This window comes from Monodelphis domestica, chromosome 1, assembly GCF_027887165.1.
Source record: "Monodelphis domestica isolate mMonDom1 chromosome 1, mMonDom1.pri, whole genome shotgun sequence".
Lineage (NCBI taxonomy): Eukaryota > Metazoa > Chordata > Mammalia > Didelphimorphia > Didelphidae > Monodelphis > Monodelphis domestica.
Window position 1 is genome coordinate 385,531,985 of NC_077227.1, and position 27,515 is coordinate 385,559,499.

General features: G+C 38.5%; 1 protein-coding gene and 1 long non-coding RNA gene across 2 annotated transcripts; one reads left to right on the plus strand and one right to left on the minus strand.

Moving 5' to 3' along the window:
• Window positions 1-2,001: 2,001 nt before the first annotated feature.
• Window positions 2,002-16,785, minus strand: LOC103100460 (uncharacterized). The gene is made up of 4 exons (XR_457898.2): window positions 16,695-16,785; window positions 12,076-12,101; window positions 9,964-10,074; window positions 2,002-2,143 (listed from the first exon to the last, which is right to left on the minus strand). It is a non-coding gene; the product is annotated as an uncharacterized LOC103100460 (long non-coding RNA).
• A 68-nt stretch (window positions 16,786-16,853) lies between these two features.
• LOC107650768 (speedy protein E4-like) lies at window positions 16,854-26,534 on the plus strand. Its single transcript, XM_056811617.1, has 8 exons — window positions 16,854-17,087; window positions 17,196-17,265; window positions 18,776-18,964; window positions 19,252-19,343; window positions 19,939-20,024; window positions 21,517-21,685; window positions 21,847-24,586; window positions 25,764-26,534. Exons 1-7 carry the CDS (start codon window positions 16,869-16,871, stop codon window positions 21,904-21,906), a joined length of 885 nt encoding a protein of 294 aa, XP_056667595.1. The 5' UTR covers window positions 16,854-16,868; the 3' UTR covers window positions 21,907-24,586; window positions 25,764-26,534.
• The last annotated feature ends 981 nt before the right edge of the window (window positions 26,535-27,515 follow it).

Sequence of the window (27,515 nt, forward strand, 5' to 3'; positions counted from 1 at the left end):
CTAGAATTCTCTCTCTCTTCAACTTTTCTGTTTTAGTTCTTTCTGACTTGGTTTTGAAATCAACAAACAGAATTTTTTTTCCTAGGAATAGTAGAAACTTGTTCACTATCAGATTGCTCCAAAATGCCTTAATTTCTCATTCTGTTTTAGCTCATAGCCAATCCATCTTATTATCTCTTTTCTGTAAGACTTGGACAATGTGCCTTCTCTTTACCTAGAACCTCCCAATGAACCTTATAGGGGTCTCCATTCTTCTACCCATTTGCCCTATTTCCCTCTATTCCCAGAAAGGATAAACAAATTACCCTGGATTGCTTCTCAAAGATTTCCAAATGTGAGGTGGGAGGGGCAGAACCAGTTATTCCTGTATTTGATAAGTAAGAGTTCTAAGTAGGTTGAGGTATCAAGAATTCAAGAATGTGGGGCACCACCCCTAAGGAGTATAGTCAAAGAGGTAAATTATACTTAATCTGAGAGATGACCTGACAACTATATCTGATATCTTTGATCACCCATAGCTGTTGGCTGGCACACATGAAAGGAGGGCCAAGTGCTTGTCTGTCAGTATATCTGTTGATATTGAATGTTTAATAGGATTGTGGCAGGCACCAGGGTCCCCCAGCACACCCCAAATTCCTAGAAACACCATAGGTCAAAGATTACATGAGGAATTCACCTTGTAGAGCTGGAAGCTGAACAAACATAGGACCTTCCTCTACCTCTAATCTTTGGATATATTTACACTAGCCTTAAGATAAGCATCTGAGCCATGAGGGGATAACTTTGTGTTTACATCTCAAATATCACTTATGATCCCAAACACCCCCAGGTTTCTCGAGATGGGTAACATGATCAGGATGTCATACACAATGTGTGCTTATGTTTAAGTCTCCAGACCCAAAGACACCTATTCTGTTACCTTTTCTTCCCTGATTGCCCCACTTGTTTGTTCTCATTGTTCATCCCCTTCCCCATCCTTCCTTTCCAAGTCACTTAGACCTCATCCCTTTAGGATATATAAATCCTGAACCTTTCTCTCTTCAGGGAGTCAGTTGGTCTTGCATGATGCCTCCTGACCATTCAACCTAAATAAATCTCTCTATCTTTAAAGGGTTTCCACTGAAGTCTGTCATTCTTAGAATGGCACGCTCCCCAGAACTAGGGTTAATCTCTAACCCCCCACAACAGGATTGTGCTGAATGGGTATTCTTTAGAATAACATTATTGTTGTTAATTTTGAATGATTTTTTAAAAATTCCAGACTGTAAGCTTTACAAGGACTAGGACTATGTCTTAGGTACACTTTATATCCTCCCTTGTGCCTCACATGATACTTTCTGTAGAGTAGGCACTTGTCAACTTGAAATCTGGAGACCCCAAGTCTGCCCCTTTCCACTGAGAACTCATCCTAGGAAAGTCCTAGATGTGCCCATTTTAGACAGAACAGTAGACTTAAAGGTAGATCTAAACTGATGTTAAGTACCCTTTTGTCCTAGTAGTTTCTCCCATTGTATCAGAGTTCTCTCCCAGGTAGCCCAGCCCTAGGCTAGGTCCTTCCCTTTTTTATCCATCATAAAGCATCAACCTCTCCCTGATAATTCTGTCTTGGGCTTCCCCTTTTCTTATAACCATGGTAATACAAATCAATCATACTTCCTTTCCTTAGTTCCCCAAAAGGTATATGTTCCCCAATTTCTATTGTTCTTTGGAGAAATCATCTAGCATGGAACATTCTCCCAGGGATATGTCCCCAAAGCCCCAGGGTGTAGGCCCTGTGAAGTTTTTGGCACTGGGCTCTGTGATAGAGGCCAAGTACCATTCCTATCCCTTTCCTGATTAAAGACTTGGCTTTTTTCTGATTACTTAAGTAATTTTGTGTTATTTACAAGTTAATATACTTAATAAATGATGGTTGAATGTGTTGAACAAAACAGAGAAACAGGCTATATAGCCCAAGTTCCATTTTCAAATAAAAAAATGAAAATGCAAAGTGTTGCCCAGATATCTTTATTGAAAGTTCTAATGTAAAGCAGAGAATATTCCATTCACATAACTGCCCTCAGGAAACGACATTCTCTTTAACTCCACAGGTAGGGCTTGGCATCTTCCCTTATGATGAAAACCAAGTTTTCCTTTATATTTTCTGAAAAGAAAAATATGGGAAGGGGAAATTTCAATAATCATAAATTCATATATGGTATTTGGCCAATTATCTTTCTTGCTGATCCTCTATCTCAAATCCCTCCCTACTCCAGTCTACCCTCTTAGCTACTACAGTGATTTTCCCAATATTTGTCCAAATTATATTACCCCTAACTCAATCAACTACAGTGGTTCCTTATTACTTCCAGGATCAAATATAGAATGTTCTTCATGGCATTTGAAGCCCTTAACAACCTGGTTCCTATCTACTTTCCCAATATATCTCATATATGCAATCTCCCTTCTGTCCTATGTTACTGTCATCACTCTGGTATAGACCTCTTCTTTTCAGAGGAGACTATTACAATAGCCTACTAGTGGGTCTGACTATTTGACTATTTCAAGTCTCTCCCTACATCATCTCTTCAGCTAATAAAGTGATTTGTCTAAAGTGCAGGGCTGATTATGTCATCCATCTGCTCAATAAGCTCCCAACTGCCTCTAGCACAAAATACAAAATCCTGTCAACTTGAAATATGAAGACCCCAATTTTTCTCCTGTCCCCTGAGAACTCACTCTGAGGGAGTCCCAATTTACTCATTTCCGACTGAACAATAGACATTAAAGTACTTGATAATCCCAGTTTTGGTGGGATTTTAAGTACCCTTTTAGTCTTAGAAGTTTCCCTCATTGTATCAGAGATCCTTCCTAAGGAGACCAACAACCTGTGCAGGAACCATCCTTTTAGTATCCATTGTAAGTTGACTACTCCCTGATACCCCTACCTCTGACTATGGCCTCTTTCCTAAACCTGCTTACCACCTATCAGTATAGGTTTGATGTCCTGAGTTCTCCAAATGGTATAAAACATCCCTGGGTTCTATTGTTCTTTGGAGAATCATCTCCTGAAATTCTTTCTCCTAGGGATATTGTCCCCAGAGTCCCAGGGTTTTGACTCTGTGTTGTTTTTTGGTGCCTGGCTCTGTGACAGTGGTTAATTAAAGACTTGGTTTTCTGACTAGTAGTTTTGTGTTTTTCCAAGTTGATAATCCTCTGTTTGGTTTTCAAAGCCAAACAAGACATTCCATCTTTTAGCTCCAGACATTTTCTCTGGCTGTCTCTTGTGACTAAATGATTCTCCCTCATCTCAACTTACTACTTTCTGTAAAATGGAGATTTGAATCCTGGACTTCAATTCCCAGAAGTCCTTGGTAGTTTCCAGAATTCCCTGAAATCTCACTGGAGGTCCTTGCCTGGGCCGAGAGCAAAAGGGGTATTTAAACTGACTGTAAACACCTACCCACTCTCTCTCTCTCTCTCTCTCTCTCTCTCTCTCTCTCTCTATCTCTCTCTCTCTCGGCTTCTGCATCTAGGGACATGGGGCTCTCTATTTAGCTGGCAAGATGTAGGTTGCACGTGCTTTCTTATTTTGTATTTTCTTTATTTCTTAATCTTTAATAAACCTCTAAAAATATAATACTTTTAGCAGAGAAACTAATTTTAATCTTAACAGTTTGGTGAACCACGTCATTTGTGATGAAATACCTTCAATCTTCTGATCTTTCCTCTACTGTAACTAAGTTCAGCTTTTAATAGCTAGTGCCTAGTTTTTTTTTAAGCCAAATTCCTCCAAGAATTTTCAGAAAAGCCTCTTGATCCAGACCTGTTTGATTCAAATCGCTCCTGTTCCAGCTGCCATTCCTGGTCTCTCGCTTACCTGGTCCCAGCATCCGGACCTGTTTGACCCAGATCTCTATCACCTGGTGACCTGCCCACCAGGCCCCAGCAAACTCTAGTCTTGGAGCAGATCGCTCATCGCACCAGGCCCATGTAAAGATTAAAATTTAGGGGAGACTGAGGCAGGTAGAAATTAGTTTCTCTCTGCAAGGAGTATTATATTTTTTAGAGGTTTATTAAAGGCTAAAGATTAAAGAATATACAAGTAAGAAACATGTGTCTAGGCCAGAGGCCTAGACAAAATAACCTCACATCACACAAGAGACGAGCCTGCTCCAAAACCGGAAGTCCAAAAAGAGCCCAGACCCTCAAAAGCCTTTGAATCAACTTAAATACCTTCTTGATCTCGGCCCAGGTGAGATTACAAGGCATTCTGGGGAAGTGGAGCAAAGGCTCATGGGGATTGTAGTCCTGTATTCGAGTCTATTTTTTACATTCCCCCGTGTGATCATTTTGGAAAAATTAATTTTTCCCCAAAAGGATCATAAAAACATAATAAACTTAAAAGATTACAATAGTGTAAGGATAAGAGAAAAAAGAATAAAACCAATAATTGCTGAACACATTGACAAAAAGCCATTAGGGGGCAGTCCCCTTTGGCATAAAAGTATACATACAAATAAATGTTCAATCAACCACACCCAAAGTTCAATTTTGTGCAACTTGTGGTCTGGAGGCTTCTTCATGGTGGCTTCTCCAACAGTTCAGTTCTGGATTCAGAGAGGTAGCATCTTCTTTACCTAAAATTCTTCTCAAAAGGAATTTAAACTTTGCAATTTAAATAATGATTTTTTTTTACACCCAGGACTCACTTCCACCAACTGGTAAATAATGGGGGTGATTTTCCTTAGGCTACGATTAGCCTCCACGTGGACTGGGGGCAGGGGATAACAGGAAGGGAGAAAGAAAAGAAGGAAGAGACTTTTCCCAACAGGAACTTAACACATGGCTATTTTAAAAGGATATCTTTTGACTGCATTGATCCTTTTATTTACTTCACCTGAGTGCCAGGGGAAAAATTCAGTTCCCTGCAACTCTTTAGCCAAATTTGAGATTCCTAAAAATCCACCCTTACTATGGGAAGGCAGTTCAGTGGCTCAGTGAATTGAGAGCCAGGCCTAGAGATGGGAGGTCCTTAGTTCAAATCTGGCCTCAGACACTTCCTGGTGGTGTGGCCCTGGAGAGGTCATTTAACCCTCATTGCTTACCACTTACCAGTCTTCTGCCTTCTGACAATAAGCATCTAAATGTATAAAAAAAACCAAGGAACTTTAAAGACACTGGAGGTTATATTTTTAAGGCTTTTCAGACTCCAATGTTTTATAAAAATCTCTGTATTCTATTGCATTTTACTGATTGTTTTGTTTAAGATTTAACTTTGTGATTAACTTTGTACTCACAGTGGATCATGGTCAAATATGAAGAGGGAATAGATCTCATTTTTGGTGAGAAAGCCTTGTATTCTATATTTTCTTAGCTGACAGTGTGTCAATGATTATAAGCTATATTTTTTGAATTTTAAAACTCTTTAATTATATTTTTCTTGCATGTGCAAAATACTATTTCAGTATTTACTCTCTCCTTTTTATATTTGGAGCACATGTCACCAGCATTAGGATTTTCTTTATCTTTTTGATTTTGCAGTAATGTAAGTTAAAAATACATTTGCTATAATGTCAATGCATGCCCCAAAAGCTTGAGACTATAAAAAGGATGCCACTAATTGTTTAAAAAAATTATGGGACTTTGCTTAATGATTCTGTCTGATTCCAGGACAAGATATACAAAAGAGCTGTTGCACAGGGCCAATGAAGCACAAAGCTAAACCTTATTAGTGCCACAAAAGAGCACACAGGATATATTAGTGTGAAGACTCAAGGTTGCAATGCTTAACATACATTAAGTCATGGGCCTTCCTTGTATCCACACTCACTCTGAAAATACTTACAGATGAGTATCCCAAACTTGGCTCCTACCTGGATCCTATAGTCTAGTCCCTTCTCTGTCTTTCATAGTCTGGCAAACTTTATGTAGTCATGGCTACTGACTGGGTAAATGCTTACTTGCTTAGACCATTTTAATTGGCCCCTGATTCTAGAACCTGTTATAAATTTACTTTCCCTTTAATTGGGATTTTTACACATAAGACTTTGATAGTCTGTATTTCATCCAGAAATTATCTTTTTTATTTGGATTTTTTTGATGTCTTTTTAATTTCTCTTACCAATTGATTCATATACCTTATAACTCATACATGCATCCCTAAGTGATTCTATGTTTTTCAATCACCCTTTTCATGGGGAAATGTAAAAATATTATTATTTTAAATTGCAAAGTTTAAATTCCTTTTGAGAAGAATTTTAGGTTAAGAAACCTCTCCGAATTCAGAAACTGAACTGTTTGGAGAATACACAATGAAGATGCCTCTAGACCACAAGCTGCATGAGAAGATCAAGAATAAACTTTGGGTGTGGTTGATTGAACATTTATTTGTATCTATACTTTCATGCCAAAGGGGACTGACCCCTAACTGGCTTTTTGTCAATGCGTTTAGCAATTATTGGTTTTGTTCTTTTTTCTTCTTTTCCTCAAATTATTGTAATCTTTAAGTTGATTATATTTTCATGATCATTTTTGGGAAAATCTTTCCCAATAAGGATCAAATGGAGAAATGTAAAATTGAGATTTGAACCCCAGACTTCAATTCCCAGAAGTCCTTGGTAGTTCCCAGCATTCCCTGAAATCTCACCAGAGGTCCTCACCTGGGCTGGGAGCAAAAGGGGTATTTAAATTGACTGTACTCGCCTATCCACTCTCTCTCTCAGCTTCCGCTCCTAGGGACACGGGGCTTTCTACCTAGCCGGCAAGATGTAGGTTGCACGTGCTTTCTTATTTTGTATTTTCTTTATTTTCTTTATTTCTTAATCTTTAATAAACCTCTAAAATTTTAATACTTTTAGCAGAGAAACTAATTTTAATCTTAACATTTCCCTGGTTTTCTTCAAGCCCAAACTAAAAACCCCTTTTCTACAAATAGCCTTTCCTAAAATCTCTAGTACCTAAAAATTCTAGTACCTTTCCTCTATTAATTATTTTCTATTTATTATGTATATAGCTTGCTTGTTATATACATATATATGTATTTGTTTGCTTGTTGTCTCCCCCAATAGACTGTATAGGCTCCTTGAGGGAAGGGATTGTCTGTTGCCTCTTTTTGTACCCCTGGGGCCTGGTACATAGCAGACACTTAATAATGTTTTTTTTTTTAACCTGACTGTAGGAATGATTTGTTAGGGAGATATTCAAAAAGACCTATTAGATTCATTTGCTTCTCTTTGTATCATCTGGAAGTCATGCCATATCTGGATGTGAACTTGGTGGGATCAAGGCTATTTAGGAACTCAGCTAAGTTCACCAAATTCTTCCTAGAAATGGAGATTGTATAGAGGATAGTGTGACCCCCTGATGCTGAATGGAAGGAGAGGGATATTTGTACATTCATTCTTGCTATATATTTGAAGTAAATATCATTTTTTAAAAGCCGATATACATATTAAGTGGTTAAATGGAACTAGGAGTCTAATCAGGGTCCCTTTAACAATGGAGAGAACAGAGCTGGAGCATTAAGCCAATGGCAGTAGAAATGAGACACTCCAAAATCCCCAGGATAACCCTTTTACCCCCAGGAGTAGAGTAGCAGCCTTGTCCTAGGAGTGGGAGCTAGAGTATATTCTCTATATTTGAAAAAGTAAGAAATAGAATTTAAACAGTGAATCAATCACTCCCAGGCAGATCCAGGGGAAAACAGCACTGGTATAATCTAAAGGAAGGTTTGAAAATAGTGTCACTCATGGGTTACAGTCTATCACCAGTCTTGGCTTCTATAAAACATGCTCCATGGCATTATGGAAAGAGGGTGGGATGTGTAGTTAAGAACACCCAGATTCATTTACATCCCCCTGACACTTACTAGCTATGTGACCCTGAGCAAGTCTCTTTACCTGACTAAGCCTCAATGTCCTTATTTATAATGAAGATATAACAGCTTTAGTATTTCATATTTGTTATAAAATCTGTGGTATGGGACAGAGCTGTTCTGATTGATGACTGACTGAGTGCACTCTCATCTAACCTACTCTGGCGGCTCCAGATGATGCTTCACATTATTGAATCTGGCCATCTTATTTTCTGTGCTGTCCTACTTTCTCTTTCTGCCCTCATCTGCCTCTTGCTCTGGGAACTGTAATCATATCCATACTACCATTGCTTCTGAAAAGGTTGTGACAACTGAATGAAGCAACATTCCTCATTCTTGTGATTCCAAAGCCTACTCTCTCTTGCCTACCACTCCCCAATATTCACTGTCTCTCCCTATTATAATATAAATCCCTTAAGGAAATGTGCCATTTCATTGGTTTATTTGTATTCCCAGTTCCTGGCACAAAACAGGAATTTAGTAAATACTTTAAATAAATAAATTCCTCCCTTTTTCACTCAACAAGGAAACAAAGAATTCTTTGCAAACTTTAAAAAAATATATTAGCTGGTCAGGTATTATTAACATATACAAATGGAAACCACAAGATAAACAGTATCATATTGCACTTAAAGCCCTTTAAAACCTGGTGTCTTTTTACATTTCCAAATGTTTTACAGTTTAATTTCCGTCAAGTACTCAATTTGCTGTCTTGCCTTCTTTCTATAGTGGTTTAAAGTTTATAAAGACCTAGTAATAATCCCATAAAATGGGTAAGGTAAGTTATTATTTCCTTCATTTTACAGATCAGGAAACAAAGCCTCAAATAGCTCTATACAGAGAAGAATAAAATATTCTGGCATTAAAAATGACAACTAGAGTAAGTTTTTTTGCACAATCATACGTGTGCTAAGTAAAATGTTCGTCTTGTTTATCTCTATCTTCATTTCTACTCTTAAACTCATGCCTCAATTCCCCATTGAAGAGCTACTTCATCCCAGGCTTCTGGGGGCAAAAAAAGCTTCCTGAGTTTTTAGAGAAAATTGCCATCACAAAAGCTAATGTAAATTTAGGATGTATAAATAAAAATTTAGAGTCCAGGATAAGGGGTGGACTAGTATACTCTGTATCCACTGTATACTCCATATCTTGAAAACTGTGTCCAAACCTGGGCACCATATTTTGAGGGAAGACACTGACAGACTGGGTCATATTCAGAGGAGCATAGCCAGAATGGAGAAGAGACTGGAAGCCGTTCCATCTGATTAACAGCTAAAGGAAATAGGGATGTTTATCTTGGAAAAAGAGAAGACTTGTCTAGAGCAAGGTAGTGCTCCTTAAATATTTGAAGGACTCTTGTGCAAGGCTTGTTCTTACAAATAGGGAGTAGTGGTGGTAGGGGAAAGGCAGAGCAGTTACTGAGAGGCAGAATTTGCACAAGGGCAAGGAAACATTTTTTTTTTAATCATCTGAGATAATTAGCCAGAGGAGTGCTGTTTCTGCAAATAAGGACTTCATTGTCAAATAAGGACATCATTGTTTTATAAATTTAGAATTGAAAGGGATCTCAGTGATTATTGAGTCCACTCTCCTTATTTTATTGAAGCAGAAACTGAAGCCCAGAGAATATCACTGACTTGCTGGACATTTCACATGGAGTAAGTGGAAGAGTTGAAATTCAAAAAATGTTCCTCTGACGGCAAATAGTGTTCTTTCTGTGACTTCATACTGTCTGTCATTGAATGTCAACAGAAGAGGTTGTCAGAATTTAGAAATGGAAGGGATCTTAGAGATTCACTAGTCAAACTGCTTTATTTTATAGATAGAAACCAAGGTTCAAGGTTCAAGGAAGATGTCCACATTGGTTATGCATTTAGGAAGTAATTAAGGATAGAATTTGGCCCTAGGTCTGCTGACACCATCCCATCTTACCTCAGGAATAGCCTTCAAAGAGCCTATCAGGGAAATTTCTGTCTCAGGTAGAAAGCTGACATCAAAGACTTTGAGGTGATTTTCAGGTTTAATCTTCTAGGTAGAGAAACACTTTTTTTTTTTGAATGTTTAGTTCTATTCAGTGACTCGTCTACTTACTTGATCTCCAAACATACCTGACATGGATTTTCATAGGTTGTGCCATCAGTGCCACACACTGGGAAAGAGATCAGATCACAGTATCTCAGTTGACTTGGGTGGAGTATATTAAACCTCTCATAGTCCAGCTGTAAAAAAAGACATTGAACATTCATGGAAGTCCCTTTCATCTTTGGCCCATAAATCATAATAGAATGGCACCATCTGCTGGTCATAAAATCATATTTGGTTGTTTTAATGAAAGAAGTAAAGCATTTTGATGATTTCTGTAGTGGATTTGACTCATCAGTTAAAAAAAAATTACTGAGAACTTGTCATATACAAAACAATATTCTATTCCCCATGGAAAGATAAGAATAATTCGTATAGAATTTTCTGATTTAAAAAACACCTCTCAATCAGCAAACTAGGGATAATTTATAATATTTCTTTGAAAAAGTCTTCATTTCTCAAATATATAGAGAACTGAGTCAAATGTATAAGAATATGAGTCATCTAATAATTGACATATAGTCAAAGGATATGAACAGGTAGTCTTTAGAAAAAGGAGTCAAAGCTATCTATTGTTTATGAAAAAATGCTCTAAGTCACTATTAGAGAAATGCAAATTAAAACATCTCAGAGGTACAACTTCACCCATATCAGATTAGCCAATGTGACAGAAAAGAAAAATGGCAAATATTGGAAAGGATGCAGAAAAATAGGGACACTAATGTACAATTAGTTGGTGGAACTGTGAACTAATCCAACCTTTCTTGGAGTGCAATTTGGAACTATACACAAAGAACTATATATATAACTATACATAAAACTAGGCATAACCTTTGACCCAGAAATACCCACTAGTAGGTCTGTACCCAAAAGAGACAAAAATAAGTAAAAAGACCTTTATTTACAAAAATATTTATAGCAGCCCTCTTTGTGGTGGCAAAGAATTGGAAATTGGGGGGATGCCCATCAATTGGGGATTGGATAAACAAGTTGTGGTATATGGTTGTGATGGAATATTATTGTGCTATAAAAAATAATGATCAGGATGCCCTCAGAAAAACCTGGGAAGACTTACACAAACTGATGGAAAGTGAAGAGAGCTGAACCAGAAGAAAATTGTACAGAGTAACAGCAATAGTACATCATGATCAACTATGAATAACTTAGCAATTCTGAGGAATACAATGATTCAAGACATTTCTAAAGAACTTACCATGAAAAATGCTATCAATCTCCAGAGAAAGCCCTGATGGGGGCTAAAGGTAGATTGAAGCATACTTTTAAAATTTTATTATTTTTGTTTTATTTGGTCTTCATTTTCTTTTGCAACATGGCTAATATGGAAATGTTTTGCATAACTGCAAATATATAATTGATATCAAATTGCTTGCCTTCTTAAGGAGGGGTAAAGGGAGGGAGGCAGGGAGAGAGATAATTTGGAACTTGAAAATTAAAAAAAAATTTGAAATTTTTGTTTATATGTAGTTGAGAAAAAATAAAATAAAAGTTAAATTAAAATGATGATAAAAACCAACAAAAATAAATTTAAAATGTTAAAAAATAAAACTTCCCCCTTGACAACTCTGCAAAGCAAGAAGTGTGATTATAATTATACCCATCTTACAGCTGGCATAACTGAAATCCAGAGATTAAATCATTAGGTAATTGTAATAATAACTTTTATATGCATTGGGAAACAAAAAATAAGTTTATCTGACTTCCTTTATTACAATATTTGCTTTTTGTACAACGTTACTGAGGCATGCCTGTCTATGATAATTTTCTTCAAGTGTTTTTGAAAGGGTGGCAATGAGGAAGAGAGATGTGAATTTTTCTGCTGAAAAGTAGAATATGTAGCCTTTGAAGTAACAAGTTCTCTACCACTGGAGATATTCAAGAAAGCTCTATAATGAATTGGTAAGAGATGCTCTAGAGGTAGGGATTTAACTAAATAATCATTCAATTCCATTCTTACTCAGTCTTATGATCCTTTAGTGTGAACTAATTTCACCGAAGATCATTTTTCCCCCGTGTACCAGTGTAGAGTTTGAGATCTTTGTCCATGACTATGGTTTCCTTCAGAAACTTTTCTATTGAACTTGACATTGGGGGGTAATTGATATAGGAGATAGACTCACCTTGTTTTGTGCATGAGGAAGAACATCTAGAAATAAAATAGAAAGACAAATATGATTGTTCAAAATCCAAGGGTGTGAGCAAATCTTATAATATCTAAGTTCAATTCTATTGAACAATTAGTCTATATAACACCTTCTATGAAGTCCAGATTTAGGGACATACTGCTCAGCACAAATTTATACAATGTCAGAATTGGAAAGAACTTTGCATTTTTTAAGATTATGGGTGCATAGCCTGAGAGTTGTAAAGGACCTTAGAAAGCCATCTATTCCAATAATCTCACTTCCCAGAGGAGGCCTCTAAGTCTGGGAAAGTTAGGTGGCATCTAGGATCACACACAGGCAAACTTGTCCAATCTTTATCTGACACACGATTCTCCTCTATAGCAGCTCTGACTATAACATTCAACCTTTTCTTATTACTCAGACTGCTCACTTCTACTTCAGTGAAAGAGAGGTTTATTTTCTGCTACAGCAGGTGACTCCATTGCTGAACAATTCTCAGTTGAAGAAAGTTTCTTCTTATGTTAGTCTCACATCTGACTCCCTATAGCTTCCTCTTAATCCTAGTTTTGTCTTCTTGGGACCATATAGAACAAATTGAGTTTTTCCACCATGTGACAGACCATCAGATATTTCAAAACAGTAATCCTCCCCCAACCCAGATCTTTTCTTCTTCAATTTAAATATCCCCACTTTCTTAAATAGATTCTTTTAAAAAATAGATTCTTATATAACATAGTTTTGAGTTTCTTCAGCATCTGGATTTTTCTCCTCTAGATGCTTTTATCCTTTACTAAAATCTATTTAAATAGTTCAGATGTAGTTTAAGCAGGTCCCAAGACAAGTGAGACAATCTCCTCCCTTGTTCTATATAAGAGTTCTTCTTAATGAATTCTAATATATTAGAATTTTTAAGTTATCACACTGTTATTGAGTTTTCAGTTTAATAAAACTGTATATTTTTTCTTTTGAGATGAACTTCATATTCATTTCTCATGTAGGATCAGATAGTTGAGGATTTATAAAGTTTCAGATTTGGAATTGATATTAAAGATCACCAGGCTCAAACCAGCTATGGAAAATTATAGGAATTTCAACTGTGGGGTAAAGAAGGGTTATTTGATAGATTCCTTGGATTGAGTAAGTATACATTGGGAAAACTTTCATTAAAGCATTAAAATTCATTTGGAATGAGTCTCATATGAATTTTTGAGCTATTTTAGTTCTAAATCAAAACTATTACTCCTCACAACTAGCCACTTAAGTCAGTGGTAAAAGTAGGAGTTTTAGAGTTAATGGGCCTAGGTTAAAATTGTAGCTGTACTTCTTACTACCTATGTGGCTCTGGGCAAGCTGTTTAAATTTTTCCAGATCTCAGTTTCCTTATCTAGTAAATGAGAGAGTTGAATTAGATCAAGGTATATTCTAGTACTAAATTCTCTGTTATTCTCTCATATTCATCCTTTTATTTTATCTCAAGACTACTGTTCTAGCTCAGTATCCCTTTATGGTTCATCTAGGCCAATGGATTTAAGGCCACAAAGAACTTCAGTGCACACATTTGAGGCTACTGACCATGGGCCAACAGCTTGACCAGCACTAGGAAGCTGTGTTCAGCTGAACCAATATGGTGTCCTCATTTCCTTTTTGTGTAGAGAGATCTTTCTTTTCTATTACTAAATATCCCACCTTACCTTGCTAACTATTTAATAGCATTTTACTAGTAGACGTAAATTACTAGAACATGAACCTGAGTTAGGCTCAATTTATAACACATCAGTAGTAAGAAGTAGAGACAGAGAATAGAATGAGGTATTCTAAGGAGATATTATGGAGAAGCTGCTAAAGATTCAATATAATGAAGAATTTTTTAATAGTCATAACTGCTTCCAAGGAGAGTCAGCTGCTATCATAGAAGGAAGTAAGAGCTGGATTGCTTCTTGTCAGAGATGTCAAGCAGGATTCAAATATAGGAATAACTCTAAATCTATCTCTTTTTTTCTCTTCTGAGTGGTGCTTTGTGTGAAATTCTCACACCTCACATACCTCTAGAATTTTTCATTCTTTATATTATTTAATCCTCCCAAATGATCTTATTAGGTAGTCAGGAGCTCACAATCGAATGGGGGAAACACCATCAAAACAACTATGTACAAATAAAATGGATCTACAGAAAAGACGAGATAATTTTAGAGAGAAGCAACAAGCATTAAGGGGAATTGAAAAAGGCTTCTTGCAGATGGGATTTTAGCTAAGAAATGATAGAAGTCAGGAAGCTAGAATGTCGAAATGAGAAGGAAGAGAGTTCCAGGCATGGGGAACAAGTCTTAAAAATGCATGAAGTTGGGAGATTAAGTGTTTTGAGTGAAGAACAACTAGGAGGCTAGTGTCATAGGACAATAGAGTATGTAGAGGGGATTAAGAAAAGATTGGAAAAGCTGAAAAGGATTAAGTTATGAAAAGGTTTTAAAAGTCAAACAGTAGATTTTATATATTAACTTTGAAGTGATAAGGAACTACTGAATGATGGAAAGGTGACAGGGTCATACCTGAGCTTTAGGAAAATTTAATTGACAGCTGAGTGGATTAGGGAGACACTTGAGAAACAGAGGCCAACTAGCTTATAGCCATGCTCCAGTTGTAAAGTGAGGAGGGCCTGTATAAAGGTGTTCCAAAAGGAGAGAAGAGATGATAGATAGAAGAAGAGAGTGGTATAGGATCTTGAACTGTCTCTCTTTATCCACAGTATTGTAGGCCCGGATATTTATTCTTATGAACTCATTTTGAATAAACAAAGAAATATAGATGTTCCCAGAGGAAACCAATATGCTCAGAGGCCTATAGGAACTGGGACTTAAGACAAAAATAAAGATTTCCATAAATAGAAGAATGGAGGTAGATATGGAGATCAACCTTGAAAATTACAGGCAAATAGGTTAGGATAGTGTGAGAATAGGGATTACAAAGCCATCCAGTTTGGCTTGAACAAAAAGTGTATGATGGACGAAGGAGAAGATGGTGCAAGTATTAGACAATGAACTTAGAAAGGGAGATTATTTATTGCTTTAAACTCTTAGCTAAGGAGTTTGTATTTTACCATATGGGCATATCAGACAGGTATTGATTTTGAACACCAAAAATATTGTGGTCTGACCTGTGCAATGGAAAGATCTATGGCACTTTTATGAAGAGTAGACTAGTTAGGGGAAAGCCTTGGGGCAGAGAGATCAGTTAGTAAATTCTCATAGCTCAAATGAAAGATGATGAGGTATGTGATAGGGCTGTTTGGGAATGTGAATGGAGATAAGAGATATATAATGGGGTCAATATATATATTATATAAACATATACATTTATATGTAATATATTTATATGTATAATATAATAATTATATATTACATGATATATTTTATGGAGATTTATTATGTGAGGTTTTGGTGATTAATCAGGACATGAACATAAAGAAGAAGAAAGAATTAATAGTGACAAATCACAATCCTTGGTGACTGAAAGGATTCAATTAGTAGAAGTAAGGTCATTGGGAGGAGGAGAAGGTATAAAGAAGAATGTGGTGAATGAAATAAAATATGAATATGACAAGATTAAAATGACGGTAGATCATCCAGGAAGGTAGTAGAAGATGTGGGACCAAAGTTCAGGGTTGATTTGGGAGCTGGATATCTAGGGCTGAATAATCTGTAGAGAAGAAATCACTAAGATCATAGGAATAGACAGAATGATCAGAAATGAGGATAGTGAAAGAGATCTGGAGATAGGTTCCTAGGGGACAAAAGAATGGGTGAAGAGAATGAGGAAATAATGAAGAACCATATGCTTTTAGAAATAGGAAACGCCTTGGAGATCATCTACTCTGAAGTTCCTCATTTTGCAGGAAGAAACTTTAGGAAACTGGCATCCATGTAGAATGTAATACACACTTTACAAATATTATCTCATTTGATCCTCACAGCACCCCTAGAGGTAGGTGCTACTATTATCCCTAATTTTTAATTGAGGAAACTCGGGTAGGTAAAAGTTAAGAGACTGACCCAGGCTCACATAGCTATAGTTAATTATCTGAGGCCAGAATTGAACTCTTCCTAACTCTAGGTCCAGTGTTCTAGTCACATCATCACATTACTGCTTTACTGATAGTAAACTAAAGTCTAGTTAGGAGACTTGTTCAAATGAAAGGATTAGGATTTGGGATTAGAATTTGAAGTCAGGTCTTCTGACTCCAAAAATCCAGTCTTCTGTTCACTCTACCTCACAGGGTTGTTTGAGCAGTGCACTTCTTGTAAACCTTAAGGCACTATAGAGACCAGAGCTTATTATTATTATGATAGATAGTCTAAAATCTATGATTATAGGATCATGAAATCACAAATCTTGAGTGGGAAAGGGCATTAGAGGTCATCTAGTCAAACTCCTTATTTTTATAGATCAGGAAGCTGAGGCCTAGAGACCTTAAGTAATGACCAAAGTCAGTCCTTTCACAGCAGAACCCAAGCTCTTTCTTAGCAACCACTTTATTATTATCTTACTAGTCTTCCTCCTAAGAAAGATTGATCTGCCAGGTAGGAGGAGAATCAGGTGAATGCAATTATGTAAATTACCTATTGGTAAGAGCGGTTTAACATTTTGGGAGAAGATAAATATGTGAATCTAATTCAGGGAACAAATGAGAAGTTCATGCTTCTGTTTCCCTGTCTCCTCAGAGAGAATTCTGTAATTTGCTGATTCTATGCATTTTCCTTCAAACTGGTCTGGTTGCCAGGGTGGAATGGCTGATGTCATTAGAGTTCTGTAGCTGCTACTTGAAACTCAGGGGCTCAGTGAGGACTGAGTCTCAGAGCTGTGCAGTCATATCTCTTTTGACCTTGGTTACTCATACTCAGAGGGCTTGGTCCTTTCTTTTTCTTAGAGCGGAGAACACTGATCTGGAGACAAATACATTCCCATTTGGAAGCAGCTGGGGTGGAGGTTGCAGAGAGGCCAAAGTTCTGTGGGTGAGAGGGAGGGAAGTTGAGCTTGAGGGGTGGGTGGGTGGGTGGGGGCAGGACTTGTCTAGGGAGACCATGGCCAGGTGTTTTCCTTTTCCTTCATCTCTGGGCCAGAGTGCCCCCACTGTCTCCCAAAAACCTTCTCCAGCACTAATGATCAAAGAAGAAGCCCCAGGACCTTCAGGTGAGGAGACAAGTGGGAAGGACAATGAGAAGAAGAAAGGTTGGAGTAGGACAGGAAGACTGAGGATAAAGGTTATTGGTATGGAGAGGGTGTGGGATAGAAGATGATTAAGAGGAAAATAATTTCTGGCCAAAGAAGGGAAAAGAACAGTCAACAGAAAGTAAAGAGACTTGGTTAAATCTAGATCTGTCATAGACACATGGGGTTAGAACTAAGTTCTACAGAGAAACATGTCATTAGGTAAGTAGCTTTCCCTTTTTGGTTCTCTTTTCTCCTCCATAAACAAGTAGGTAGGACAAGATGATGTTGAATTATCTTTAAGCTCTAAAATCCTGTAGAGGTACAAGGGCTAGAGGTGGGAATGAGTATTATAGAAAGGGAGAAGTTTCCTCAGAAATGCACAGAGGAAAAAGGACCTAGTAATATGAGAGACAGAGACAGAGACAGAGAGGGAGGGGGAGAATGGACTTAGGGTAAAACTGTAGGTAGGAAGGGGTAGAGGGGTAAGGCCATGAGAGGATAGATATGGTCACAATACAGAGGGGTGAGAAATGGAAGGATAGGAAGGAATATATTGAGAGAAGATGAAAGAAACTATAGAACAGGAGGTGAAAAGGATTAGAGGAAAGAATAAGAAAGAGTAGAGAGAACCATTGGATAGGAAATGGGACAAAATAGAGGGAAAGGTGGGAGAAAGGTGCATAGAATGAAAAGACAGAAGGTGGAAGGGATAGGGAGGAATAGTTAGGGGAGGTAGATGGAACTACATGATAACAAGTGGAGGGTTCAGAGGGAGCGTTGGAAGGTGAATGGAACCATAGAACAGAAGGGGTAAGTTAGAGTGGAAGGGGTCATAGAAGTGAGAGGGATGAAAGGAAGGGTAAAAGTTGATGAAAATGGCAGCCAGAAAGGGATGAAGGAAAGGAGGAGAGAGAATCATGGGAACCATAAGACAGGACACTGGAAAGGATGAGGGGAAAGGTTGGAGTAGGACACCAAATAATTGTAGTTCTAGAAGACAAGGACCAAGATGATGGTGAGCCTAGAGGTCATGCCATATGAAGAACAGTTGAAGAAAGTGGGAATATTTAATCTGCAGATGAGACGTTTTAGGGGAGATATGATATCTGACTTCAGATATCTAAAGGACTTTTATGGAAAGAGGGATTAGAATGATTCTTCCTGGCTCCAGAAGGTCAAACTAGAAGCAATGGGGAGATGGTGCACAGTTCAGTTGAATGTGAGGGAAAACTTCTTTATTAATTGGAATCCAGAAATGAAATATATTGCTTTAGAAAGCAGTGAGTTCTCTGTCATGAGAGGCATACTTGTGGGTATGGTACAGAATTTATTCTTTGGCAGATATGGATTGGAAGTTCAAGAATCCTTCTATTTCTTATATTTGATGATTATCTGATGTAGAAGATGAGAGAAGGAGTTAAAGGTGGTCAAAGAGAAGGTACCCAAAAGGAGATAGTTTGCTAATAGCTTTTGGTATTCTGCCTTCCAGCTTCCTTGATACCTACTAGCTCACTTCCCAGGATTCAAGGCCTGAAGAGGAAACATTCAGACTTGACATTCACAGGAACCCAGGATAGGTGGGCTGTGAAGGGCATGTTTGGTCTCAAAATGCAATTGAAGAGACGCAGGGTGCCCTCAGTACGGCCTGGGGATCACAAAGCCTTCAATAGGCTGCTAGGTAGGACTTCAACCTCCCCCTCCCATAATTTTCCTCTCTAACAATGAAAACTATCTAATAATGGAACAAGAAACCTCAAGAAATAAACTATTAGAATCCCATCACTGGAGGTGTCCAAGCAAAGGCTGATAACCTTATAGGGGCTTCAAAGGGGCTATCTTTCTTCCACTCTTCCCTATCTGGTTCCACTCTTGGGTCCCTAAAATGGTCCCTTTTCCAAGGGGGAGACAGAATGGGGAAGCAGCCTATTCTCTTGGATCTGGTGGGACAACCCTCTCCATCCCCAGCCCAATACAGCCTCCCTGCATCTCCCTCCATAGAGGACCCTGTTGTCCAGAGCTTCTTGGCCTGGGACAGAAAACTTCGGGTGTCAGACAAGGTAAGCTTGGCCTGATTTATCCATATACACATCCTTTTTTTTAGAAAACTCCAATTCTCCCCACCTGTAAATTACCCTCTATCCTGCCAATAAAGCCTTATCCCCATTACAGATGGAATAGAGGTCCTGATTTCGTAGTCCTCACCCAAGAAGGCATTCTGGGGCCTCTTCTGTACTCCGTCCTATCCCTCAGAATTAGATCCTGGAGTCAGTCCCCTAAATTTCCACTACCCAGTATGAACCTTCAGTTTTAGCCTCCTTTCTTCTCTGTGTCAATAGCCCATGTCTTCCTGTATCTTATGCTTCTTCTGCTCCACCATTGTTTTCTTTAAGATCATAGGTACACATACAGTTCAGATAGAAACTCCACCCATCCCACAGTTTCCTCTTTCTCTCCCCGCTTTGGTAATTTATCTTCCTGAATCCAGGATCTTAACCTGCTCCCAACCAGGATCTAAACCTTCCTTATCCAGACCCTTCCCAACTCTATCCCTTTATATCTCTTCCCCAGTATATCCCTGTTGCTGTTGCTGCCCACCCACTTTGTCACTTTGTTTTCTGACTGTGGCCCTTCCTCTCTCTTTCTGCTCATCAGTACCTCCTGGCAATGATCATAGCCTATTTTGCCCGGGCTGGTCGACCTCCCTGGCAATACCAGCGTCTCCATTTTTTCCTGGCTCTGTGAGTTGTTTCTCATTCCTTCTATCTAATGAGCTCCCTCTCTAAGCAGAACAACCATCCTCTATCTGTTGATGGCTTTATGGGATTTAGGGCAAATCACTTGACCCTTATGAACCATACTTCAGCTTATCTGTTAGTCAACAAACTTTTATTATATATTTATTTTGTTTCAAGAACTGCACAAAGTGCTAGAGATAAAAGGAAAGACAAAAATGGTTAAAAATGTGGTACTGCATTCTGCTCCCAGCATTGCCATGCTTTGTAAATCTGGATAAATCCTTTTTTGTAGACCTCAGTATCCTTCTTTATCAGATGGTGCAGGCAGGATTAGCTTAGATCAGTGATGGTGAACCTATGGTACACATGCCAAAAATGGAATGCAGAGCATTCTCTGTGGGCATGCAGCTGCCCTCCCCATCCTACCTCCCCCAAGAGTTTATCACTAAAAAGGCAGAGGAACTCAGGGGAGCTGCCTTCCTCCCCCTCTCCACCATGCATGATGACATTTTTTCACATCACTTTCCCCCTCTGCCCAGAAGCCCAGTGGGATAAAGGGGGTATGTGGCATACCCTGGACTCAGTGAAGGGGGTGGGCACAGCATACAAACTCTGGTGGTGGGTGGGCACAGCACTTGGTCTTGGGTGGGTCAGGGCAGGGCCCAGCACTCCATCTCTAAAAGGTTCACCATTACTGTTCACCATTACTGGCCTAGATGATCTCTAAGGGTCCTTTTAGCTGTGACATTTGATGATGTCTCTGCTATAAGAACTCAAAATGATATTTCCAGTGCAAGACTCTTATGTTGTCTTTGTCATGCTGATCAAATATTAGTCAAGGAGGATGGGAAAAAGGGGGCAGAGTTAGACAGCTCTCTTCAAAGCAAGAGAGAAATACTGATATTAAACTCCTGAAAGAGTGTGATCAAGATGGTAAAGGGACTTTGTTTATTGAGTATTGGGACTATTTATCCTAGAGAAGGAAGACTTGGGGATATGATCACTATCTTCAAAGTGATTTCTGAGGTCATTTCCAGATGTCAAATACGTTGATTCTATTTAAAAAGCAATCATGTAAAAAAGAGATTAAGATTTTTTTCTTTCTGATTGGTACTAGAGAATAGAACTAGGAGCAATGAGGAAAAATTACAAAAAAATGTCAGCAATCAAAGTTGTCTAAAAGTGGAATGGGTGATGTGTTTTCCATCACTTGATGCCTATAAATAGAAGCCGGCTGACCACTTCCTAGAGATATTATAAAAGGCACTCAATTTTGGTTTAGACTAGGGTGGTTTGTCCTATTCTAAGATCTTGGGATATGTGGTCTGGATTGGGTTCAGAGGTGGTAGAGTTGCTAAGTTAGTGGAACTCTGCAATTTCATAGGAAATAGGGGAAGAGAGACGAATTATAATTTGGTGACGTTTTAAGAAGATCTCACTGATTTGGAAAGTTGGGATTAAGGTTGAACCATGTCTTCTACTTGGCCTTCCACAGCTACCTAGCCAATGACATGGAGGAAGATCGCCAAGGGCCAAAGCATGGCATGTTTGCCTTTCTCTTTGGGCAAGACAGCACCCAGCGTGCCAAGTTCCAGTGGCTTCGGGCCCAGCTCTTCCAAGCCATTGGTTGGAAGGCTTGGGTTACCCGAGAGGAGTGTGAGGAGGTAGGATCTATTGGGAGGATGGAGAGGAGAGGTTCAGGAATACTAGTTTTGGGAAAACTGTGTGTAGCTGGGCTTTGAGACTAGGAAAGACTCTAGAGCTCAGGATTGCAAGGGCGCACTTTGTCTGCATAGTCAAATCTTGTTTTTTTTTTCTTTTCCAGATTCAGGCATATCAGCCTGAACACTGGGTGTGGAAACGTGATCGGGCCCTCCTTCAGTAGTGCTCCATAGTAAGGAGGCTGTGAGTCATAGGGACTGGAGGCAGGAATGGCAGAGGAGTGGAGCAGAGATGAGATGAGAAAATGGTCCATTCAGGAGCATGAAGAAGCTGTCACCCCCTCTTCTTACTGCTTAAGAGGTCCTAACATAGCCAGCCTGATAGCAAAACCTTTCAGCCAGACCTAGTCAGTCCCAGACAGAGCTAGTCAGTCCAGGCAGATCCAGCCAAGTATGCACAAACATGCACATTTGGAGACAGATATAACCAGACCAGAATGATAACTGAGAATATTTGTGTCTGAGACAGGGTAGGAGGTGTGTGTCTGTGTGTGTGTGTGTGTGTGTGTGTGTGTGTGTAACTCATCTGAGCTGAGCTGACATGGGGAGGGAGTATGCCCTAGGACAGGGTACTTGACATTTTTTTTAAGTTTTGGCACACTGGGAAAAAGGCCAAGGAATCCTGAACTAATTAAAGTTCAAATGGAAAGTCTCAATCATATAACACTGAACATAGACCAAGAGGTCTAGTCAGATACAGAGAAATAGGTAATACAATAGAAAGACACAGATTAGATTAGACAGACAAGCATAGAAAGATAGTCAGACAGTCTGTTAGGTATAGTGAGTAAAGGATACAGAGCCAAGAAAGGCCAGTTACAGACCAACAAGTAGGCTTTTTCATACCTAGGCAGTTAGTTAGGCAGTCAGAGTCAAGGGGGAGTCCCAGATGGAGAGTCACAAGTATATCTAGAGATATTCCAGAGAGTTAGGCTTAGTCACAGATTATAAAGGCCATACAAGTTAGAGAGGTGACTTACAGGTTGAGTATAAGGTTAAAAGGGACATGTTTCAATAATTCAAGAATACAAGGTTTTCCTCAGTGTGAGTCAGACCCCCACCCTGATACAGATTACAGTTCCTCTGTACCTTGGTAGGAGGTTTCAGCACCCAATGGACAGGCTTCTAGTGGTGAGCCTTTCCATACTTCCTCAGGCTGGCCCTGAAAGGCAGATGGATGCATAGTGTTGGCCCTTCCAGGAATGGAGTTTTGCCAGATTTCCTAGTTCCTGCCAGAGCTTGCATTCCCTTGGCAATATTTCTCACCAACTCCCTTGTGCCTCCATGTTATGCTAAGGCATTAGAGAAGGATAGCAGCTAGGCCTAAATGTCGTTGTGACCCCAAGAGTGTACTTTGGAACCTACCTGCTTTTTGGAACCTACCTGCTTTTTGGAACCTACATGCTTTTTGGAGGAGATTTTATGTAAGTGGTTGGGAAAATCAAAGCTGATAGGCCATGGAGGGAAAAAAAGGCTAAGCTATCTTAATGAAGGGGAAGAGGAGGGAGGGAGGAGGGCAATGGGAAGAAGGGAAGGGGGGTGGCAAGGGGGTACCAAAAGGGAAAAGAGTCAAGAGGAAGAAGATGGAGAAAGGATGAGAGAGAAGATAGAGACCAAAGAAGAGATAAAAGAAGACAGAGAAGAAAAAACAAGGAGAAAAGAAGGGACCAATATTTTACATTGCCATGAAACACCCAACCTTCAAACCTGTCAGTATGCTCCCATACCCTTTCCAAACGGTGGTGAGTTGCTTTCTGTTGTTTTTGTTGGGGATGGGGTGGTGGGACAACCTATAAATACACTGAAGGTCATGAAAAAAAACTGGTTGGTAGAGATTTATCACCAAACACAGAATTCTAGGAAACATTGACTTAATGGTTCCCAGATATCTAGTGCAGGGACAAAGTTAGGGTTAAAATTAGAATTAAGGATTCTTTTCTTTTCTCATTCCCGTCCTCTCCCCTTTGCATTGTCTTTTCCCAGTTTTTTTTTTTTAACCTTCCCTTTCATGTCCTTTCTATGGTTTTATTTTCTGATTACCTAACACTATATACATTTCTTTTTTCCCTTCTCTCTCCATGCTTTCACCCTCATTCTCAGGCCTGTCATGACTTTTCTTTTTTTTCTTTCCATTCTTAGTTCTTTTTATCATATTGCTTCTTTTTGTTTTCTCTTTCTTTCTTGCCTTTCTCTTGAGTTCTCTAGGGTTATGATTTCTCCTTACAGTCAGATTTCAGGATCCACACTGGGAATAAAAGTTATGTTTATGTTTTAGGAGTTTATTCAGAATTAGACTGTGCTGGTAGATTCCAAGGGATGACTAATGTTTGGATCAGGGATTTAGGATTATAGTGAATTAAGAATTAGGCTAAGGATAATAGTTGAGGTTTAAGAAATATGGTTAAGAGTTAAGGTTAAGGTTATAGTTAGAATTATGATTTGAGTGTAGGTTAGAATGGGGGGATTATTGTAGGTAGATATAATTAGAATTCAATCTCAACTTAGAAGTTAGTGCAATGATTATAATATAGGTAAAAGATATGGTTAACATATGGCAGTATTTTTAAATCTTTTTTGTTCTTAGTATCTTTTTCCTACTATTAGAAACAGATGGGATTTCAGAATCACATTCTCAGACACCTCCATAAGTCAGATTTACTTGGTTCCAGTTTTCATCAGCAACCAACCTTGGCTAACCCTTGCTCAAATGACAAATATGGATCTTTCTCGCCCTCAACCTGTGACTCTTTTCATCAACACAACCCAGCAGATCATCTCCAGGGATTTCCAATGTTTGGGGGACATAACAGACAAGAACCTTCTTCCTCAGCTTTGCTGACCCAGGTGATGACTCGGGGAAAAAGGTATAAGGTTACATTGTGGACGCTTCAGGTAGAGTTCTATGAAGTACTAGACTAACTTTATCTGCATTGGGAATTCAATGCAACAGTTCCAGGGAGAATATGTTAAGGGGACAGTCAGGATTTTTGGTATTGAATTCATGTGCATGTAAATATACATACATACACATAAAATGTAAGTATACATACATGTATATACATACAGATGCATATATATACACTCACATATGTGTATATATATGTGTCACATATATATATATATATGTATATATATATATATATATGCTTACATCTGTGTGTTTGTGTGTAAATAACTATGCCCATAGATATTGACATAGCCGTGAAGCATTGGTAGTTTACAATTGATGTGGCAGAGAAGTCATAGGATCCAAGCCACTGATATTTGGATTAGCCTCTAAAGTCCTTAGTTTTATGAATTCTACTGAGTTTGGAGATTTCCCCTGGATAAACCTAAGTAGAAGTGTAGAAGTCTGGGCAAAATACTGGTAGGTGAATAGTAGGAATTTTGGAAGCATAAAATTTTAGCAAAAAAAATCTTGCTGACTAAATCTTTTCTTTTAAAATTCTTATATTCAGTTCTAGTAACAATTCTAAGAAAAAAGAGCAGCAGGGGCTAGGCAGTTGGAGTTAAGTGACTTGCCCAAAGTCGCATAATAGGATATATCTGAGGGCAGATTTGAACGCAGGTCATTCCTAGCTTTCTGTTTACTGTGCTCAACCTAGCTGCCCTTTGCTGACTAAATCTTGATTGACTAAGATAAAAAGAGAAAAGGAGGAAGGAGAGAAATGGGAGTTGAAAAAGAAAGAATAAAGGAGGGAAAGAAGACCAAAAAAAAGAGGAAAAAATAAAGAACAACTTAAAGAAAGAAAAAGAAAGAAAAGAGGAAAGAGAGTATAAAGAGGGTATAACAAAGACACAGAAAAGGAATTGGAGATAGGAGAAAGGAGAATAAAAAAGAAGAGCAAAAGATCCAGAGAATTCTAGATTTAGAAATGGAAGTCACCTTAGAACCACCTAGTTTAATCCTTTCATTTTATAAATGAAATATCTTGACCCTAGAGAAGACAAGTGACTTGTCCAAAGCTACACAAGTAGTAAGTGGCAAATTCACATATTGTTCCTTTGACTTCCAATCTAGCATCCTTTCTGGAGGGGACAGAGGAGAAGACAAGGAATGGAAAAGTGAACAAAAAGAGACTGAGAAAGAAGAAACAAGAGTTCCAGTGGGGAAAAGTTTCCTTTTCCTGTGCATCTCAGACTATTCTCATTTTTCCACTTCCTTTCCTCCCCATCTTTTCTCAAAATTGGAGGAAACTGACAGACGCAGCTATAGAGCTGCTCATGGGAAAGGGCCACAAGAAATCTCTCCTGTCCATCTAAAAAAACTAACCCTCTTTTTTCTCCTTTTCCTTCTCTTCCCCTTTTCCTTCTTCTCTTCCCTTTCTTTTCTCATTCCTTTCTGTCCTCTTCCCTCGCTTTTGCTGGATCATTTCCCCAATTTCTCTCTCTCTCTCTCTCTCTTTTTCTCTCTTACCCTCTCTTTCTCTCTTTTTCTTTCTCTTTCTTTTTCTCTTTCTTTCCTTTCCTGTTTTATATTTATTCTCTTCCTTTCTCAGTATTTTCCCCTCCTCTTGCTACATCTTAATTTATAGTCAGTGTTTTTCAAAGGCCCACTATCACTTCACTTTGTCTGAATTTATATGAAATAATGCTGTAATTGTGTGCTCCATATCTCCTCAGCAAACAACACATGTCAAAATTGAGGACTCTTGAGATGGTAACATAGTGAAAAAAGTTTGAGAAGGACTGGCTTAAGGATTTAAACATGTAAATTAAAGTGCATTCAGTATTTTTAGTGTTTAAGGTCAAGATTGTTTTTACAAAATGGAATAAAATGGTTTTGGTTTAATGTTGGGTATATAAGTTCCTGTGATTGGTTAGGATTCAGAGTTATTAACAGAGGTAAGAGAAACATGAGTTGCAGAATGGCTTTTTTTTTTTTCCCAGAATTTCATGTTCCAGGTTAAAATTAAAGTTGGTGATCAGAAGGTAGGCATCTTTTTGTCTAAGGATCATTTCATATGATTAAGTTTATAGGGTAGAGTTTGAGTTCAAAGTTAATAGTTAAAGTAAATGGCCAGTGGCATTAATTATTGGTGTTTGGGGTTGGAAGAAGCTCTTTCCCCTCAAATCCCCATTTGTACATACTAATTATGTTTCCTAGGCATACCAACTCTTTACCCTTTTCTCCCAAAGCAAGAAGAATGTCAAAAGGAGGCTAATAATAGAAACGGGGGGTATTAGAAAAAGGGACTTTACAGGGAGGTTTTCAAAGGGGATTCTCATTCTCTAAACCTGGCATTAGAACAAAAAAGTGAAAGGTTAGCTTGGAAAGATAGTGCTGGAAACCATGGAGGGAAGGGCCTCTGGAGGTTGACCAGGACACACTGAACACATTGTACTATATGAATTTTCCAAGATAGTGTCTGATCTCCCATTGTATCTAGGGGTGGATAGAATAGAATTGGGCTAAGAACACTAAGAGGATTTCATCATGTCAAAGAATAAGTGAGGCTTCACTCAAGGGCTCTTCATATAGACATGGTACACCCAATTGTCTTTAACTTGCTGTAGTTCTGAACTTCTGAACTCAATCTATCCAGCAGCATAAACCTCCCTAGTAACAGGGATTATTGAGGTCAAATAAGAGGATGAGGGTACAAATGAATAGTCATCATTTTGAAACAAACAAAAAGAATGTAGGTAGGGAAATATTTTTTTTTTCCATTTAGGAAATTTAAAGTGATGGGCATGCCTAGAAAAGAATGGACTGAGTTTGGTGGATTGAATGGGGCAAAAACTGAATTAAGGATCTAGATGTTCGAGCAAT